The sequence below is a fragment of the Neodiprion pinetum genome, chromosome 4 (genome assembly GCF_021155775.2).
Source record: "Neodiprion pinetum isolate iyNeoPine1 chromosome 4, iyNeoPine1.2, whole genome shotgun sequence".
Classification (NCBI taxonomy): domain Eukaryota; kingdom Metazoa; phylum Arthropoda; class Insecta; order Hymenoptera; family Diprionidae; genus Neodiprion; species Neodiprion pinetum.
The window spans coordinates 34,545,500-34,565,713 of record NC_060235.2 but is presented as its reverse complement, the minus strand read 5'-3'; the positions used below and the strand labels follow the sequence as shown (position 1 = coordinate 34,565,713).

The following is a 20,214-nucleotide window of genomic DNA, read 5'->3' as shown; positions in this document are numbered from 1 at the left end:
TCGAAAACAATGGAATACTTCGTCAAGAAAAAAAGGAGTGAGGCTGCCGGGCCAAGTTTTGTGAAGAATTTACTCGACGCAACTTTCTGACCTATTTCGCGTTACAGTTGAAGCGTTTTTTTCACTTTAATAATCTTTGTTATTTTTTTTTTTTTTTTTTGTACCCATTGTTTTTTATTCCATTTTTTTCATTCCGCCCGAGACCCCTTTCGCGATAACCCAAACAGCCTGCTTGGATTATTCAAATAGGTTATCTACGATTTTAGGAACCCTCGCCGTTACTCGAGTAACATCTGCAAAAAGCACTTGACCCTGGACGTGCCTGGTGGACGCACTGTACGTCGGCGAATGGCGGCTCGACAGTCTAAGGGATCGAGTATATACATATACGCACACGTACCGATAAGCCGGTTGATATAAAGGGTAACAACGAGTCACCCGAGAAGCTGAGTTTTATTTTACCGCATTGCATAAACTTTGCCGGGGTATAGAAAATCGGGGAAAAGAGACGTACGTGTTTCATGTAGGTACACGTACCGAGTTATACCTACCCATAATACACGTGTGTAATGCCGGATGTGTTGGAATTGCACCGACTCGCGTCGGCGAGAAACATGCGGGGCAATCTCGCATATCCGGGAAAGAATAAGACCTCGGAGAGAAATTTACCCCGTATACGATATCCGAAGAGCGGTCGAGGATTGTGTATGTACGGACCTCTGTCTGCGGTCTCTCTACGCCGGGAGGGTAAAGGAGAACGGAGAGCGAAATAGAAGGTGATGGATCACGCCTAGTCTCGTGGATACGCTACAGATCAATATTATAACGCCAGCCGACTGACTGACTTCGCGCCGGTACAAACGTCCAGCGGCTACCTTCCTGGTAGGACGTCGATCATAGATCCGATAGTGTCACACACGGATACGTAAGGTGCGAAGGAACGACGGAGAATCTTGAATCTTGAATCTTGGATCTTGGATCGGGAGGGAGATGCCCGGACGTCAGATACGGGATCGAAACGAAATTAGGTCGAAGGAGTCTGCGGCGCTATCCTTTTTAGGTTCTCCGGATGAACCCTTTCTCTACTGACACCTTGATCACTTATGTCACAGAAAATTTCCACCCAACAAAGGATAAATATTTTGGCTCCAGGCTCTCGAGTTTCTATCACAGTACGCGGCCTGTGTGTGTTGTTACAGCGTGCAATACTTTTCTTCCCTGCTTATTTGTTCTCTGTAAAGCCGAAGCCTATCGGTCGACGCCAATCTGTTAGCTTCAAAGCCGAACGTTGCGCTCGCGCGGTACGTCCATAGTCAAGACGAAGTGCAGCTGTCCCCATATCTTCGAGTAAAGAAGAAAAGAAGAGGAAGAAGAAGAAGAAGAAAAAGAAGAAGAAGAAGAAGAAGAAGATGAAGGGTTGCTGGCGCGTGTATACACGAGAGTACAATTGTACACGTACATGGATACCTACCCACATGTCGTAGGCACGTCGATATATCTTTTCACCCGTTAAGCCAGGCGCCGACGCCACCAAACGGCGTTGTCCTTATCTCGTCCCTCTAAATTCCGAGTCGTCGTTGTTGTGCCTTTATCCAAACTTTTGGCGAATGGCTCCGTTCCTTATTTGCATTTTTATTCGATTCGTATGTACGATACTTGAGAACACCGTGATTTGCCGTTGCTTGTGACGATATGACGCGAACTTTGACCATGAGCATCAGAGATATTGTCAATGGCGGTAGACTACCTACGGCAAGAAGACCGTTATCGTCGTATGGACTTATGATTACTGCTTATCTGGTGAAATTTTCGGAACAGGCACGAGCGACGTAGCTTGATTATGCTCAAATACCGCGCATCGACTCGCTTCTCGTTCAAACAAGCGTCGTCCGAGGCCGGCCGTTGGAGGTTATATCGGTGGGTATCGAAACCTGATGCCCGCGCGTCTTATCGATGATCCTAGACACACACAGTTGCTTGTTGGTTTGTCGAGTGACTCGCGACGAGGCAATATGTAACCAGTTTATCAACTGACTTGGAGCCAGCGGACCTTGGTCTGCCGATCGAAGTCCCGTCCCTTCTCAGACTGGCTAATTGCGCCACGTTTTGACGTCCCGCTGGTATTTCCACAAATCACAATTCAGCTATGTCCGAGCTACCGTGAATCGGACGGCTTAGCAGCAAACACCAAGTCAGATCCGAAATTCTCCAAGCAGAAACACCCGATCGTCAGAGGTGACATCCGTCGGATCGGATCGGATCGGGGTCGTTCGATCCATCATGCTCGGGCCAATTAACCAAGCTGTCTCTTTGTTCCACATACATAATGATACGTTACACATGCACACGGCGCTCGTCGAGCCATAGGTTTGGAATGACCGGCAGCGATGTGAGAGATTGAAGAAACACGCTCCCACACGAGCGATAGCCCGGAATGAAGGCACCGCAGGCGCGTTTTGTCAAATCACGCCTTGTCATTCTGATATTCGTTTTAGATATTATTTACTCTGTGTCTCGAGCTGCTCGCCTTTTGAAAGAGAACTGATTTAATACCATTTCCATTCTAACTAGTTTCGTATCTATCCCCCCCCCGCGTTCCCCTACAAAGGATAACGAAGAACATCACACGTATATTATCCGTTCAGTGTGTTTCGTATTCTCGCGTACCTGTCTTCGGTACTTGGCGCATCAGCTTTTAGGCCCGGTTCGGCTCCTGCCGCCGGTTGACAGGTTGAAGTACAGCTATTATACCTTACACGTGTTATTATTACGTGAACGAGCCAGAGGCTGGCTTCCTCGTCGACTCGATGGTAAAGATTCCTTGATATATCCGGACAAGCTCGCGGTATGCTGTAGCCGACCCGTACCGAGTCCGAACGCCGGCGGGCCGGTATCGCCGTCAGTTTGTGGTACCGCGCTGACACTTTGGTGTTGTGCTACGTCACCGGAGTCGTCGTATGTGGCTGTTTCGTTCGTACGGGCGAACATACGCGCGGCGTGGTGAAAGAGAGGAGAAGAGAAGAGAACGGGGCGCGAGGCTGGTCCACGGTCTGAGTCGAGATACGAGATGCTATCGCCCCTCTTATTATGACAATTTATTTGTCCCGGTTTATTCGGGCCACCGTCGACTGTTATTACCCAAGAGCCCAAGTGGTCCTGCAGGTCGTGCATGGTCGCGGTCGCGCCGGAACGGGACGGGGGCGACTCTGCGAGCTTGAGATATTATGTCGGTCCGTCTACGTCGCCCTTTGTTCTCTTTTAAGCCTTTCAAGTTTTATCTGAAATCTGCTTCAAAGGGTCCTGCGAGGCGCTCTTGAAACCCGCTTCTTCAACCAACTAGCGGAATGACGAATCACTGTCGACTTTACGGCTTGCCCCTAGTTCTGACCCACGCACACGCACATGGACGACGTAAGCGACGCAGGTACGCACGGCGGGCCGACTCTAAGATGGAACGGAGTTTCAGGCCTTCCGATCGCGTGTAAGTTACTCTCCAGATTTGTGAGTATTTTGGTAAAGAAGAATGACGCTGAACTTACGTCGATTGATGCCGAAGTATAAGTATTTTTCTCATCTTACGGAGAATAACGGATGGCAGCCGGTTTCCAGTGGGTGGTACAAAGCGGAGCGGAGGACTACACAAAGGATCAAATCTGCTGGCTTTTAAGGACCTGGCTTATGACGTAATCCTCGAGGCGAAACTGGCTTACACGGGCTGGACGGAACTGGAGAAGCGCTATACCGTACTCGCGGCGATGAGGAGAGACACTCGTAGAATATACACGAGCGTGCCGCGATGTTCCCCGACACAGATAGAGAGTCTTGTTTCTAGCTGGCGGATGGAGATGTATTGCCGGGGAACCCCCCTCGCCCATTTCAAATCCACGTCCAATATCTCTGCGACGTAACAACTGCCTGAGCTGCAGCGTAAAGACGGCTTTGCAGAGTCAGCCGCTAGCCAGTTCTATAACCGTCCGACAAAATGTGCTAGTTTTTTCCAACCCTTGAGCTCCCCGATGTCCCACCACCCTTCTTCTTCAGATCGTATCAAACCGCTCTTTGTGGTTATATATATATATATATATCCTGACGTTTTTCTTTCCTCTTTACCGTCTTTACGAGTACCTTGAAAAAGAGCGACGAGTGAAAAAAGAAACAACAGGTATTCCGGCAGACAGACTGCACGGAGGCAAAATTCCGGACGTAAGTACAAAGTCAGCGAAAATTGGAGACCGCCCCTGGAAGAGAGGGTTGATACGTGCTCCGTATTGACTGACACAGTACCTCTCTTTGGGGCCTGAAAGCCGCGTGACACGAGGTCGCAACCACCGTCCTGTTTCTCGATGGCAATCTCGTGCTAATTGCGAACCAGGTTCTCGGAGTCAGCCGACGATAACGACTTGAGAAGTTCCGAGAAGCTCCCGCACGTTTGTCGAACCGGTAGCCGAGGAGGACGAGGGCGCGTGGCCCGGAGGTATTAAGATTCAGCGATGCAGCTGAGCCTCGCCGGCTTTTCCCCACGGCCCGGCACGCCACTGATCTTCTTTTTACGACGGGGAGTTGCCCACCGGCATAAGTCATCTCGGACATTTCACGGTCGACGAGGTCGACGAGGACCGAGAGATGATATTTTCCGTACGGTACGAGGTGTTTGTCGTGCAGACCGTCACGAGATACGGGGGCGAAGAGTCGCCGCAACCTATCAACCGCGTCATCTCTCCCGGAGTGATCTTATAAGGTGCAGCCGGGCAGCTGCCGCCGCCGTTCTTGCGCGTCGAGACGGTAGTCGAGTCCGAGATCGTTTCTGCTCCTCCTCCTCCTCCTTGCCGCGGTTTCCTGCAAGGTACCGAGGGTCCTGCGAGCCGGACCAAGAACGTGAATCTGTACCGGGGAATGATTCATGGAGGACGAAATTATACCGAAGGAGAGGGACACGAGGCGAGGAGGGGAACTAGTTATGGTAATGAGAAGATGCGCCGATAGCTTGCGAGTATACGTTAGGTGTGTGTAGCCAACCTTCCTACCTACCTACCTACCCACCGACCGGCTATCGTTCGCTGCTCCGCTTGGCAATGATCTCGAAATCGAACGAGCGTCCTATCGCGGCATCCCCCCTCCATTCCTACTCGTTCTCTTTCCTTCGTCCCATCCCGCCGCCGCCGTTCCGTAAGACAGGCATTATCCGAACTGTTGGTTGCAATCTGAGAACGGCCGCGTGCCTGCGTTGTTATACCGCAGGCACGGGTACGCTTCAAAAATAGGAAAATAAGTCGCGCTTCTTTCTTTTGCCCCCCAACCCCACCACCACCACCGCCACCACCGTCCTCGTCCCCCGACCCACCCCCGCCGCAAAGAGTGAGGCGCTTGTTAGAACGCTACTCCCGCTCCGCCAAACATTCCCGCGTCTCAATTTCCCCCTTCTTGTTTTCCTCTTTCGCTTTGAGACCGCTTCTCCTTCTCCTCGGCTTACCACTCAAATTGGATAGCTCTCGTTGTCTATATACCTTTATACGTATATACATATACACCTGTAACGTTATTTCGCGTATAGAAAAGACCGAGCAACAACGTTATTTTCAAACCAGAGTCTTTATCTGCGACGTTGTATACCAGCCGCACCGTGACAACTTCTGCACCGTCGCTTCTCGTTCACGAAGCGGAGATGGTTTTGAGACGGATCTTTAGTTTTTTCCTTGCTTCTCATCTCCATCGTTGGGAAGAAACCGGCAAGGTAATAGAACCTCGAGAGAAAGATGTAATTTCCGTTGGTTGATGATCAATACCTTAAGGTTGCGGTAGGTGGGGATTATCTGGTCGTTAATTCGTGTAGCTAACCAGCTTGCAGCTCCGTGCTACAGCTTGACAATGCCCTCGGAAAGCGTCTACAATACCCGTCACACGATCTTCTCAGCTGGACAATGCACACTTTTTTCCCCCCCTTGTACCCACCCATCAGGTTGTGGTCACCGAGCGAGGTGAACGATTGAATGACACGACGCCGTGCCTCGCGAGCATGGAAGAATGTAGATGATCCATGATTGTGGAAATATATGGGCAAGAAGCTCGCCGTTTCTGGATGACTCGATTTTCAGGCTAGAATGGTAATTTCTCTTTGCGCACCTACTCGGAGTGAAATATTATACCCACACGGTTATCTCGGTCACCGTAAAGCAATGTTGACTCCATTGTAGCCGTAAGCAGTTCGCGTGGTGATCCTGGTCATTCTTCAACGTCACTCGTCTGGCCGGTACGTACGTCGAAAGCACGACACCGGAGTTGCCTACTTGGCACCGACGAATGTTAATTGCTGGAATGAGTGCAATGTTTCGTGAGTCACGTTTGGACTGGGTGCGGCCTGCAGCCCTTGTGCCTCGTGACCTCGGTCTCGAGTGTACCTACTTTGTATTGAGAGAGGAAGGCAATCGATCGTGAAGCTAGCACCGATCGAAACGAGATCGAAGCTCTGATCTCCCTTCTTGAAATACCCGTCGATTTTTCAACCGATAAAGATAATTTTTCTCCAAATCGGTCGATATTCCTGTTCCCGATAATGGCTACTCTTTCAATTCCGATGCACCGTCGTATCAACGACGCATATGCGAGGAGCAATCGGATTGAAATTGACCGCCGTGCTTCGATCGCCGGGGTAACGTCTTAATCGATTCCGGCTCGTATAAAAGAGAAAGTTTCCTTCCATCGGTCAAGTTTACATTTGTGAATGTTCGGCACGCGGCCCCTCCACGTCCGCCATGACCAGCTTCGTTCCGCCTATAAAAACGCCCGAGTTACGTTGAGTAATGAAATATCATTGATTTTTCCACGAGTTTTTACCCGGCGCAAGTTTGTATCCGTTTTGAAACCGGGGCAACGCGTTTCCTCGCCTATACTCTGCACGCGTCGTATTTCAATCGCGAAATCGGGCCCCCCGTCTGTTGTTTCTGTGACAGAAAACGATAAAAAAAAAAAAATGCGGAGACAGAGTGAAGAAAAAAGGACATAAAGAGGAAAAAGAAAACACGAAGCGATGCGACGCGGCGAAGACCACGAGTCGGCAATAAAACGGCGCTGAGAAAAAGGAGCAGGACATCGAACAGGCGCGACCGCGCAGCGAACAGTGTCAAGCTGCGAAGCGCAAGAAGAAAACTGGATTGAGATCGGCGTGTTTCAGAGCTGTGTGTGTGGGCGGGGGCGTAGACCCAGCCGATCTCCACGCCTGACAACCAAGACGCCTATTTCTGGCGCCGCAGAAACTCTCGATCGCCTCTCTTATACGTGTCCCACGGAGTGTGCGAATCCGGGATGTGGAATGCAGTTGCGGGACGATATTTCGGAATAAAATATTTCATGGAAGCAATCGAGTGTCTCGGCTCAGCTGTCTCCGCATCTCCGACGTAAAAACACATTACAAGCTTTTCTAGCTTTCAAGTTGAATGCGATGTATAGGTATATTTGAGGAGAGAGAGAGAGAGAGAGAGAAAGAGAAAAATACATGATTCCGATACAAATAATTTTTCAAAGATAAAGGCAACGGGGTAGAAAAATTGAAAGCGGTTTTTCTGAACGCATATTTTGATCGTGAATTCAGGCCAACGACTATCTTGTTATTATTACAGCCCCGTGAATGGCCTTACAACGAGCAACGACTTCACGCCAAGAGTCCCAACGTCGGTGTCTACACGACCCATTAGTCGAATTATCTCGAGATGCCGCAGCCACCATCGATAATAGAGGCTGGCTTTGACCACGACGTGGAATTCGAACGACCGACATTTGTGGAGATCTGGTTATAGGAGCGCGAGTTCCTCCTCTTTCTCCTTCTCATCCACCTTCTTTTATCCTTCTTCTACTTCTTCCCACGTAGCTTTACCGCGTGTACAGACCCGCACGCGTATACACGTGTAATACGGCTTCGCGTACAGACGAGCAAACCCACGCACACGCAAGCTTACCGACTCACACGCGTGCAGTGCGTGTGTCTCGTTGTTCCTCGCCGACGGTAGCTGGTAGCCGGTAGCCGGGCCCTCCGGATTCCACCGTCCGTCCATCCGTGGGCACGCGTGGAAGTCGGGATGGCAGGCGGCCCTCCTTGCTTCTCTCGGCTCCTTCCCTCTCATCGCAAACGCGGCTCCCCATCGCTTAGTTTATCGTCGGCGTATTAAGTAGTGCGGGTATACGTCAGGTATGTGTATACGCATGCTTGTGCACGAGGCAACTGACCATCCGCCCTTCATCGCACTGCAGTCAAGCCTGATATCTTCGGTCGGCGTTCTTGCCGAAAGAAACCTGATTTTGTAAAGGTTTCGGGGGGACGGCCGGAACGAACGGGGCCTTGTCGCCGGCCGGAGGTATTGTACAGCAGAAAAGCTCGACGACTCGCTGATTGTACGGGTTCTTTTTTTTTCAACTGTCTAATCTTAATTGAAGTCGCAATTTTCCGGTTATACGCAGATTTGTAGTTACTCGTTTTACTGTACTTTTGCTGTCCATGAGACCCCGACTTTTAGAACCTCCGCTGTTTAATTCACAACCTAGATGCAGGGAAGTCTTCCTTTGCGCACCTTCAAGCAACCGACCGAAGAGACTCGTAACTCCATTCCAGATATTTTATTCGGTTTGTTTTGTTCCCAAAGTGTACGCCCGTATAGAGTCCCACGACATGAATGACGAATCAATTATTCAACCGGTTGAAAACTAGCGGTGCTATGCAACCGGGACGTCATAGATCGACCGTGACGTACTTTGCGAGACTTCGACGATACAATTCTTACGTCATTCTTCTGTGTTAATTCATTGAAATCGTGAATCGGTGCGCCCGATAGAGAACTAGAATTTGCGAAATGATATCTTCCTTCGGTATCTTGTCACTGTTTTGCTCCTAGCGTTGTTTTCGTGAGAATGATTTCACCGTGTGTTACTAGTTTTGTGCAGACTCGGCAAATCCGGGTGCGAGGGCGGAAATTCTTTCACCCAACAAGCTTCTGAAACCCGTAAAACCTGTTCAATTTCCGCAAACATAGAACGTATACCTACCTTTTTCCGTTACGAAGGTGTTTCCAAAACGGGATCGGTGCGCCTGAACCACCCATCTTTCCATTTTCGACTTCCAGGCTTTAGTTTGATATTCAGATATGTTAGATTCGTGCTGCGGTTGATCCTCTGGTTTTACTCCATGCCTGGAAACGCCGCGTATTTTCTGTTACGGTTAACGAACTTACGCGTCGAGCGCAAAGGCAACACAGGTGCCTGCCTCGCTTGTACGGTTCGCTGGAAATATATCGGAGCAATGAAAAATGTCAATTTCAGGACCGGGCAGAAGTCGTTAAAACGTTTACGACGGTAGCCAGAAGTGACCGACCACCAGTCAAACTGAAATTATGGAATATTCTGCGGTTGGCAAATCGTTTTTCAATAATTGCATCGTGAGCAGTGTGCCTGCAGAGTCCGTTCCGCGGACTTTTGACGCTTAGTGACGCCCAACGTTAACGAGAAAATGCCGCGTCGTAAAACCAGGGCTGAAACTTTCACCGTCACATTCTTACATAACGATTATTGTTGTCGGTGTGATATTCGCGTGGAAAAAAAATTCTTGGAAACGAATTTACGTGGGTGCGGAATACAAGCGAGCGTCGAAACGCAAAAACACCCCAGTGTTAAAGACGGAAAAGCGCGCGGTCTTTTTTGCCACTCCTGTGAATGCGAAAAAGCTGGAAAACGGCGCGACGCCGCAGGAGACTTGTGCACTAATTGTCGGTACATACCTACGTATAACACGTTTCTTTATTACGCGGTCTTTCGTTTCGCGGGTGTGCTTTTCACCTCAGTTTTCTTTCGATGCATTTTCATGAGGCTTGAAAAGTTTCCTCGTCAACTCAAGGAGACTCGTTTATTCAGCATGTAAGTTTCCTCGCGGGTTTTCATCTTTTTTTTTTTTACTCGCTGCACAGGCACAATCCGACTCTTTTCCACCCTCATCCCCCCCCCCCCCCCCCCCCCCCCCCCCCCCGGAACGCGGAAGCACGAGTCTTCACGTATACGTCCCGAAGTTAAAACAGGGATGTAAACTCGGTCTTGTCATGAAATGCGCTGAGTAAGTTTTAAACCGGGAGCTGAATTGGCCCGGCTTTGGGAACGCCGCATTGCTGCTGTATGTTACAGAGGCCAACCTCGGAAAGGGTGAGGAGAGTCGGCACGCTAGCGTGTGCAGACTGCAAGCGCGGTTCTAGAGCTTTCGGGCTTCTTTTTTCCCATCCATTCTTTCCTCCCGCCACTATTTTCCTTCCGGGTCTTCGCTATTTGCTCTATCCGCGCTCGTTGCAGCGAACATAGAGAGTAATTAGAAATTATTTACCCCGCCTCCTTGAAACTGCATCGCACCACGGAGTCTTATACATGCCCGGCTGTAGGTTACCCGGCAAAGATACAAGCTCCCGCCTTTGTCGGCGCATCAGCCTGGGTAATTCACGTCTCGGGTGCATTATAATTTACTAATAACGCGCAAGCTTAGGTTGTTACCTGTCGGAACGGTGTCGGGAAACGACGCTTTAAAATACCTCGCTTTACCCGCACCGGAAAGGTCGGAGAGAGAGGCCATTTCCTTCGCTTCCTTCCCGCCTGGCAGAGATTCCTTGTGAAGTTTTATACACACCCGGTAATTTTCAACCAAGATCCGTTAATATTACGTCAAGATTTTTCCCCGGGCCGTCGACGGGACGGGCACTGGTTTTTATATGCAACGTACAAACAGCGTTTTAAGAGTAGTGACGCTGGGGTGTTTCGCAAATGCTTGAAAAGCACCGACAAGCCGGGATTTCTTATTCACTTTCTCTCCCTTTCCTTATCGCCCGAGTCTCATCGTCTCCTTTGCACGGGTTCTCGCGCCAGATTTTCTACCCAATTAATAAACCTCACTTTGATCTTAATTTATTCCCCTACCGGTAGGAAGGAGAACGAAAAAAAGAACAGCAAAGAAGAAAGTTAAAAGTGTTGTAGCTTAGCTCGTACTCCAACTCCAATACCTTGTAAAGAGAATTCACTGATAAGGAACAGAGTGACGTGCGCGTCCCTTAAAAGCACTAGGTGGAATCTGGTAGCCGTAGTGGTATATGTATATCGTCGAGATAACATCTCCGCATTATGAATCTTCAAGGTGTGGTCCAGCGGGGTGGTCGCCTCGTCAAATTAATAATCGTTCGTTTTGGAATTTTACATGGCCGCCAGAGCCCTCGAGCCTCCGAACCGATTGCCAAGAGCATGGGAGATATCTCGTCGATAAACTGTAACATTACGTGTAACTGTAAATAACCGTTCAATCGCGTGCTGAGAAATGTCGATGGAATCGCTATCCATCCGTATTATCGAATATTGACGAAGGGAGGATGGATATTTAGAAGCGGTCTTATCGAGCCAATGGCTTCACCTTACAGCGTACGCGTTTTCTCTTGTGACCGGTGTAGTTTATGTCCGAGTTGCGTAACGTTGCCTTTCGGCATTTATCCGGAGTCTCTCTGCCGAGGGAAGAAGAACGAGGGTTTGATCAATGTTAACGGTATCGGCCTTGTCCGACCGCCTATGTATCTCTTTCATTTCTTCACCCGACTTTAACAATGTAGGATCACGCAGCGGCTTGGCCAACGCGCGTTTACGTAACTCGGAGTTGGATAATTGATCTATTTCTTTCCAATCGTGTTCTTCGTCTTCTTCTTCTTCTTCTTCTTCTTCTTCTTCTTCTTCTTCTTTTTCGACTCTCCTTCGCTCCTTTACGGCAATCGGAGCAAATCCTCTCAGCTTTGCCTCGAAAATGAAACCGCACACCTGACACGAGGTCGCGAAATTTTCCCCGCCTCGAGAAACGCGTGACGCGTTATTCCCACGGTGATACACTAATCCTCGATAATGGCTCTTGGGGTGGACGTTGACAGTTTCTGAGCCGTTGAATCGACGTCGGAACGGTGACGCGCCGTGTTCGGCGGGCATCCAAGAAGAGAGTGTGTATCGCGAATGTTAAACGCGGGTGCGTTGGCAGGGAGATTTGTCATTCAAGAGATTCGCCGACATGTCACCGGAGCACCGGCCCGCGGTATATCTATTGTATATTTATGTGCACGCCGCGCGGTTAAGGCCGACATTTATGCATAAACATCGCGTCTCGTATTCTCGGTAGCTGCGCAAGATCGTGCTCTGGCAGCGCGGTGCGGTGCCGTGAGTTCGGTTCTTTTATCATCCGAGCCTCGTCGAGTCGAGAAGAGGAGGCCTGAGCTAAGTGGCGGGGAGCCGAAATGGAAGAGAGACGATCGGCAGAAGAAGGAGGAGACGGCGAGCAGCTAGTCGGGCCGATCGTATCACTCTACATATCCCGGAGCAAAACCGTAAAACTAATGTCGCGAGAGCACGTCGCATATGAATGCGTTATTTGGACGTTTAACCGAGAAAGAAAACAATCTGAAATCGGATCGAGCCTGGGCTGTTCCTCTTAAGTAGGTATACCAGAAGGAGGAGGAGAGAGGAAACGAAACGTAGGGTTGATACGCCGAGAGCGTACCGGCGATCATGCGGGATAAAGAGAGAGGCGAAGGTGGAAAGCAATAACCCGTTATGGAGATGAGAGAGCCACCGGACAATGCTTCCACGGGAGGAGAGAGGGAGAGGCGGATCCGGAGGACGAGAACGGGCCTGAATTCATAATCCTCGTTCCTACGGCCGGCTCACAATGATCCAAATATGTTTTATGTATAACAAAACGCTTTTATAAATGTTTATCATTAATTTAAATATTATCTGATGCGGGTGGCATTCGGTGTGCATATACAGAGAAGAATAGGAGGAAGAAAAAAAGGAAGAAGATACCCGTGGTGGACCATGATCGTCAACCGTGCTTCTGGCTCCGGGATGAAGAATGGCTTTGGGATTTTTCACCGCCTTCCACCGATGCAGGATCCGCGCGTTCCAGCGATCCTCGTTCATCCCTCATCCTCTCTACTTTTCGCTCCTCATCCCATCCTCTCGTACCTCGGGCAAAAGCTCTTCTCATCCTGCACTTGCGGTACCTGCTCGCGAAGCTAAGTTGGGAATGAATTGAGCAGAGCAAAGCGAGCTCCGCTCTCTGGTGCCCCAATCAGCCTATGACCGACCACATTTCAGCTCTCTTTCACCGCTTTCTTCGGCTCGCAACCCTCTTACCCTAGCTCGCCCGCGGATATCAATAGCCGTTGGGTAGCCTTCAATCAGATAAAGAGCCGGGAAGAAGAGTCAGCACACGCCTGGACGAGCACCTACTTGTCTACTCGTCTGCCCCGAGGCTGCAGTTCCTTCTCGAAAGCTCACCTGCTTTTATCGATTTGATTCCGACCGAAATCGGCGTCACTGCTCGCCCTCTAGCTTCGCGTTTTACACGGGTCCCACCATCCCTCCAGGGTTTCAATTCGAACTTGGAACTTGAGTAATTGCCAACCAAGTCTCCCGCTCCGTCAGGTATCGAACGCCGCCGGAATAGCGGTTTTCGCGTTTTAAATATCTTCAGCGGTCTCGCGTCAAGTCCGGGAGTACCAAGCTCCGCATTTCCTGCGACCGGAAGTTCAGGCTGCAAATGACGGGCCGAGTAATAGGGTCGATTACGCTGTTGACAGAAGCGTCGTATACAAGAGCCGATACGCATATTACACCCTTCTTATTATCGTCTCGTAACTTGAATACAAGATCCTTGACACACGGGAGGAAAAGACACACTCGATATCACGCCAAGGGAACAAAGCTGCTGTGGTATTCAAATGTGCCACTTGATGCGGCGACATTTTTGTGATGGAATACGAGATGGAGTGAAGTGGAGAACTGAGAAGCGGAGGAACGTGATGGCATTAACCTTGATTACTTCATTCGTATATTCTTTGTTTACTCCTCGTTAAGAGACCACTGAGACGAGAGACTACTTACTCTCACTTACCCACTTTGGACCTGGAGAGAATATTTTTTACCGCTGCTCTCGCCTCGCGATCCCGTATCGTGTTACTTGACGGGTGTAAAACCGCCTCACTGACTCGGGAAGATCTTTACCTAATTTTTTCCCCCTTTTTAGCTTCCCTTTCTTCCTTTTTTCAACGGAGATATTTTCTTCATTATTATACTTTTACGCTTCAAGCCACTACGCCTAAGCAGCCGAGTTCAGGAAACCGGGCATTCGGGTATCCCTTCGAAATTATCCACGATTAGAATGTATTAAAACATCCGGTGCTAGTCGATCTCACCATCAGCCACGAACCCAGAAGTAATTTCTCATCTTTCTCAACGATCTCTTGTACAACTTTAAATGTACTAAATTCTAGGCTGCCATACCGACGGTTTACCGTCAGTTATCTCTTCTGACATGCCTGGAAATATACATATTTATAACAGTCAAATATACAGCTGCAACACAAATCGGAAGCAAAAAGATACCAAAGACTTCTTCCATCACGCGGTAAGTTCGTCAAATCCTTACGGAATCGTTATACCCTGATTTTAAATAATCTTTTGCGTCACACTCGAGCCGCTCACGTGTATATTTCGCTCGTCTCATTATTAGCTTCTTGCAGTTGAGTACAAATCATGAACTCCGTGCGAAGCTGTCTCCACATCGAAGCGCGCAGAGTGGTTGTCGAAACAATTTCAAGTCCGATAGCTGGGTCATTATAACGACCGTCCGCTTGTTAGGAGTTTCCAGCTGCTGAACTATGAGGTCCGAGGCTGTTTGGGATCATCCGGGCAAGCGACGATGAAGTAATTAGAGGCTAACTCGGCCGCGAAAACGGAGTTTGAGACGTGTCAAGGAACTCCGTAAGCTCATGGGACGGAATGCGAGCCTCGTCGCGGAGAGGCTGTCCAGCTCTCATGATGCGCGGGTCCCCGGGTCCCGGAGGGCCTGAAACCTCCCGGACCCCTCGCTGCAAGGGGTGAAAGTCAGAATCGCTGCATTCCCAGATGAGAACCGAGATCCCCGTCGCGGTGCGACGCTCCACCAGCGTTTATCTAAAAATCTCAAGATCTCGTCTCGGTGCCGTGCCACCCGGGCACACACGTGCACCGCAGGGACGAGATCTCGGAATTCTGGATCTCGGCTGTCGCTCCGGGAGGAGTTGCGTCAACTCGTTTGAGAAATATGAGACCGAATTAATCCCTTTATTGCGTTAACTGTTTCCATCTCGTTATCCCCACGCAGTCGCCTGCAGCTTCCTCAATTTCCACACACGGATCTGCAGCAGCAGATAATACCGACCACCTCGTAGCGTCGTCTTCCCCTTTCAATTCCACGCTCATCAATATTCAGCCGCAGCTTATCACTGTTTAGCGACGAGCGCAACAGAGCCGACCAAAAGCGCAGGCCTCGTCACCGCGGTGAATGCAAGACGACGCGCCAAGTCATGAGCGCGTCGAATCGGTCGCCCGTCTGCTCCGACACGGTCCCTGAGCCACGGTTATACCGGTCCCAAAAAACCGGCCTTATACTTCTTCGCGGTTCTCTCGTGTCACGTGACCCTCGTATTATATCGGGACCGCGACGTGCCTCGTGTTATTACCATTCGCAACACCGGCGTCACCCAAATCCGCGTTGCACGTTACAATCGTCGTGTCCGGACGCCGATCGGGATTACACGCACGGACGTTGAGCGATCAATGGCCTAACGTATGCGCGATCGAATGATTTAAATACATTCGACAAAAATCGAATTAACGCCGTTCAAAAGTCATCGAGATACACCGTGTATTGCCGTAGAGTTTTTCCGAGTATCGGAATATCGCGACGTCCGTATCGAATTTTTCTTACTGTAAAAACATGCTCGGTGGCTGTTTACTCGTCGCGCGTCGGTACATACATACATCGGAGTAAGTATATAAATTTCGTTTTGAGAAATCGCTGCGTAAACATCTCGCCTTGTTATATTGTATCCCGCGACGTGGATCTCGATAGCGTGACGTTTGTACAACGGGTACAAAGTCGATATGTATTTAAAACCTGTGAACGTGCACGAACGAAATGCGATAAGCGTCCGCGAAACTGTTGCATTTATTTTGTACGACTACTATACGCCACGGGGTGGATATTTATGCCACTTGGTGCAGAGTAGCTGATTGTGAGAGAGGCGCATCGAATTTCTCCATCACGAATCGCCGCGGCGTATGATCGACGTGACAAGTGGACTGATGCGTGATCGGTCCCGTATAATCGTTGTATACCTGGTGTCGAGTTATCGGGCTGGTCACGCCGATTCTCCAACCGAGTTATCGCGTTTATCAAGCAACAACGACAGGCGCTTCGTCGCATCTTTGAATCGCTTGAGGTTATAACATACAGAGGTCGATTCGCTATCTGCATGAAGGTATATACAAAAAGCGTGGATGATTGTGACCTCTGCTTTTTGATCGTTTATCACCAGTTCGCGGTGTAACGCGATGTTTCATTCTCATTTTCGAAACGGATTGACCCGCTACATACGAAAATCATCGATATCGAAAAATTCAATATTACACAGCATCGACAACTTGTGGTTAGAAATTGCCTACTATAAATGACCGAGGAAGGGAGATTTCTTGAAACGTCAACCTGCAATCACGGTGGGTTGGCTCATGTCAAACCGTGAAACGTCTCACGGGTCGAAATGATCAGAAAGTTTTGACTGACTGACATTATACCCGAGTCATCGGTAATTCTGTCGTAGTTTTGTACGCACTGTGCACGATCCCGTCGACGTTCTCGTACCGCCCTAAATGATCAGATAATCGCTGAAGTAACTTGAGCTAGCGGTCAACACTTTACTGCAGGGTGGTGCAACCGATGTTTTTTTTTTTTTTTTTTTTTTCTCGAGAAAAAATAATCCTCTGTTATTACCAATCGCGTTTCTGCGGGAAATGTGATGCATTCGGGGAAACGAACGCGGAAACAAATAGGGGAGAAAAGAAGAGATCGACGGATATTGCGGTGACATCGAAACCACGTAACCTGCAGCGGATTAGGAACGAGTGTTTCTCCGGTTTCCGGTGAACAAGGGCATATGCGGCACAAAGTCGACGGTTTGGAAGGAGAGGCGCGGTAACGCGCGTGACGCCTGCAGTGGCACGCAACCGTCGCGAAGCTCTAGCAGCCACGGGACCGAATAAAATTTTAATAAAACCCGGGATGAAAAATAAAAACTCGTTTAACAGCAAACAATAGTTTCCAATCGCGCACGCCGCTTACATGGGCATATACATTGTGCCGTGAAACGGTGCAACGCCAACCCTGGTTAATTATTTCGAGGCGACGGTCCGGAATTCTCTGGACAAAAACTCGTCCTCCAACCCACGAGGATGTTAAGAAGCCCAGGGCGCAAACCCACGGACGCCCAACGTCGAGGCTGCACGTACCTTGTCCGTGTCCCATGGACAGCTGACGACGGTGGTTGGTTATTCGATCGCACGGGAATCAGTCTCGGTGAAAATTGTGAAACACGTCGCGCCGTTATATTGTTGTGAAAACACCGAAGAACAGCTCGGGATGACTAGGTGGTTGTATTCGGTACGTAAGGAAAGCTGTTTCGGAGCTTCTGAAACGATGCGAGAAAACTCTAGCTGCTGGCTACCTCGGACGATGGCGAACTATGCCCGGGTATATTATTCAGGTCTACTCGTCCCATCTCTCGCCGCTGCTTGACCCAATTTTTCCTCTTACCCATAAATCTGGAACGCGCGGTAATCGGCACTAATTGTAAGTTTTGTCGCTGGTCTCACCCTTTAATCGCGCCTTGTTTGTACGACAACGAGAGGCCGCGATTCGGGACGACGTGAGAGCTATTACAAACGCAAAGGTGGTAGGGAAACGTCCAGGCACCAATTGTTTCGTCATTAAACGCCCCCGCGTCAGGATCGATCGATCTCGGGTCACGCATAGCGGGGGTGGTGCGAAAGCTTCAACCCGTCCTGGTGCTTCATCGAACTTTCACCCGTGGTGGTCGAGAAGGGTTCACCTTATTACGAACGCCACGGGATTTTCCATAGCCGGAATATCGTAGTTTTCGATCGATGCCCCGTGCCCTCAACTGCTGCGACGCCAAGATCACACCTGTAGCTTTTCCCATATCCTCTCGAGGCCATCCGGGTACTTGGATTGCAATTATTATGACCAAGAGTACACTTTGCAGGGTGTGAAAACTTGTTTATTCACCGCAACCGAGTTCACGAGGCACTCTTATCGCACGACTCGGTTCGCTTCGGGGTCTCCCTGCGGCACATGACACGCTAATAGTACCCCCAATGGAAATAGGTACCTACGTACGCGGAGGGAAGCGATGTTCGAAATCCGTCCCAAGAACATTTCGTACTCTATGTTCTTATTCCCATTTTATTTTTTTTCCCAGGATCGACACGTGAAGGATGCCAGCAGAGATCCGCAAATGGACTCCAGTCAGGACTATCGTCTTCTACTTGGATACGAGAACAAAACCCATACGGTACTGCGATTCAGCAGAAGGTACGACACCTGCGACCCAAGAGATCTGAAGATCACGGTGAGTGCTCTTTTCTATTGTACTTTACATAGATGTCTATTACACACACGCACGCACGCACGTACACACATATGTATATATGTTATATGTATACATAACCCTCCTGCCCGTAGCCCAGCTGTGCTGGCCGGTTTCATTCTTCTCATTTCTACCTCGTTCTTCTCCTATACGTATATATACCTTTTCGCTCGTAGTTGGACGATCCCCGCGACCTTATTGAATTTCATTCATGCCCCGCGGCAGCGACTCTCTTCCTTCTTATCAAAGGATTTGAACGAAAAATTGTCTTCCACAGGGACATACTTACCGATCGGATGAAGACGTAATTGTTTCTAGATTCAATCTTCCTGTTCAGCTAAGGGATAGGATTTACGGAACGTGATTGTATTTTCCAAGAGGGATAGAAGTATCGGCGAAGGTGTGGGTGCCCAAGGTATACGTATGTAAGATGGTACATACACGGAGAGGAGTGTGGAATGGAATACTGGCACAGTGGCTCAGTTACGTTCCCTCGGAATCAGTGCGACGATTCGCGAAAATTCGGAGGGGATGCGTGCACAGGTAGTATCCTTCACGAGCTTTAAAGCCTTATTCAATTTTGGAGCATCGCGACGTTTCACAAGGGTAGGAAATTCCTCGTGCACCAGAATATATGTATATTTATATACGTATGCGCGTCCAATTGTGCCCCTGCTTTGAACCGGCTATTCAAATTTCCGGGAACCTCAGAATCTAGCTGAAGTCATTACGCCTTTGGGTTAGAACAGAAACGAAACCTTCAAAGGATCAGAAATTAATTATTCCACCAGATCAAAGTCCCATCTCACTTTCCACCTGGCAAAGGAATGAAAATTCAGTTTGGCAAGCGCAGCGAGAAAATTAACGAAAGGGTTGATTTTATGCCGGGTAAAAAGCTATAAGAATTCCAAGTAAAGATTTACGAAGGTCTTCTCTCATACCTCCTCCACTCTTCTCTAATATTTTATTTTTCTAAACCCGCTCACGAGTATCGGATTCAACTAAAACCAAGGTTAATAACAGACTCTCAATGGCTTCTGTCGAGCTGCAAGCAATTAAAGCGCAGTAGCGCAAGCGGCAAAAGGGAATGGCAAATAATTCTTTACGAGGCTTAAGTGGAAAATGGGCTTAAGCAAAGGCGGCGAAAGACCGTTGAAGCGTGTTCAAGATACAACCGGTGCACTAGAAACGGTATAGTTGTAGCTTTGAGATATATCCGCCTTGTTAAGGAGCCCATTTATTCACGTTTCATTGTTTTCTGCCCACCAGGAATTCCCTTCTTTTGTATAGGTGGACTTATATACCTATATATAAATATATGTATATACATATTACTTCTTGCTCTTCCGTTCCGCGTGGAATTTATGCTGTGGCTACCACAGTCTTTTGTGTTTACTTTATTTCTTCTTCTTTTTTGTTTTTTTTTTGTGCTTGTTTCCATTCCAATTTCTCTCTCATAATCACTGCTGCAGCACGACACAGCGATCTCGATTGGATCCGGTGTAAGGCCACTATCGTTCATGATCGGTACAAAGTACAGTTATACTTTCGGTAAAACTAATTCTCCTAAAGAAGCCGTACGTCGTAAGAACTTTTTCTAATCTCCGTTGCTCGATCCCCGAGCGACCTCTGCGGTTGATGCATGGCACGCTTTTTAACGAGGTTGAAGTTCGTATAGCGTTAGCAT

At 49.0% G+C, this 20,214-nt stretch overlaps 1 protein-coding gene across 1 annotated transcript in view; it reads left to right on the top strand.

Moving 5' to 3' along the window:
* Window positions 1–20,214, top strand: part of olf413 (DBH like monooxygenase olf413) — a 91,769-nt gene that overhangs the window by 47,378 nt on the left and 24,177 nt on the right. Inside the window, exon 3 of the mRNA XM_046621037.2 lies at window positions 18,360–18,509. Coding sequence (XP_046476993.1) covers window positions 18,360–18,509 — 150 coding nt within the window. The remainder of the gene's footprint in view (window positions 1–18,359; window positions 18,510–20,214) is intronic.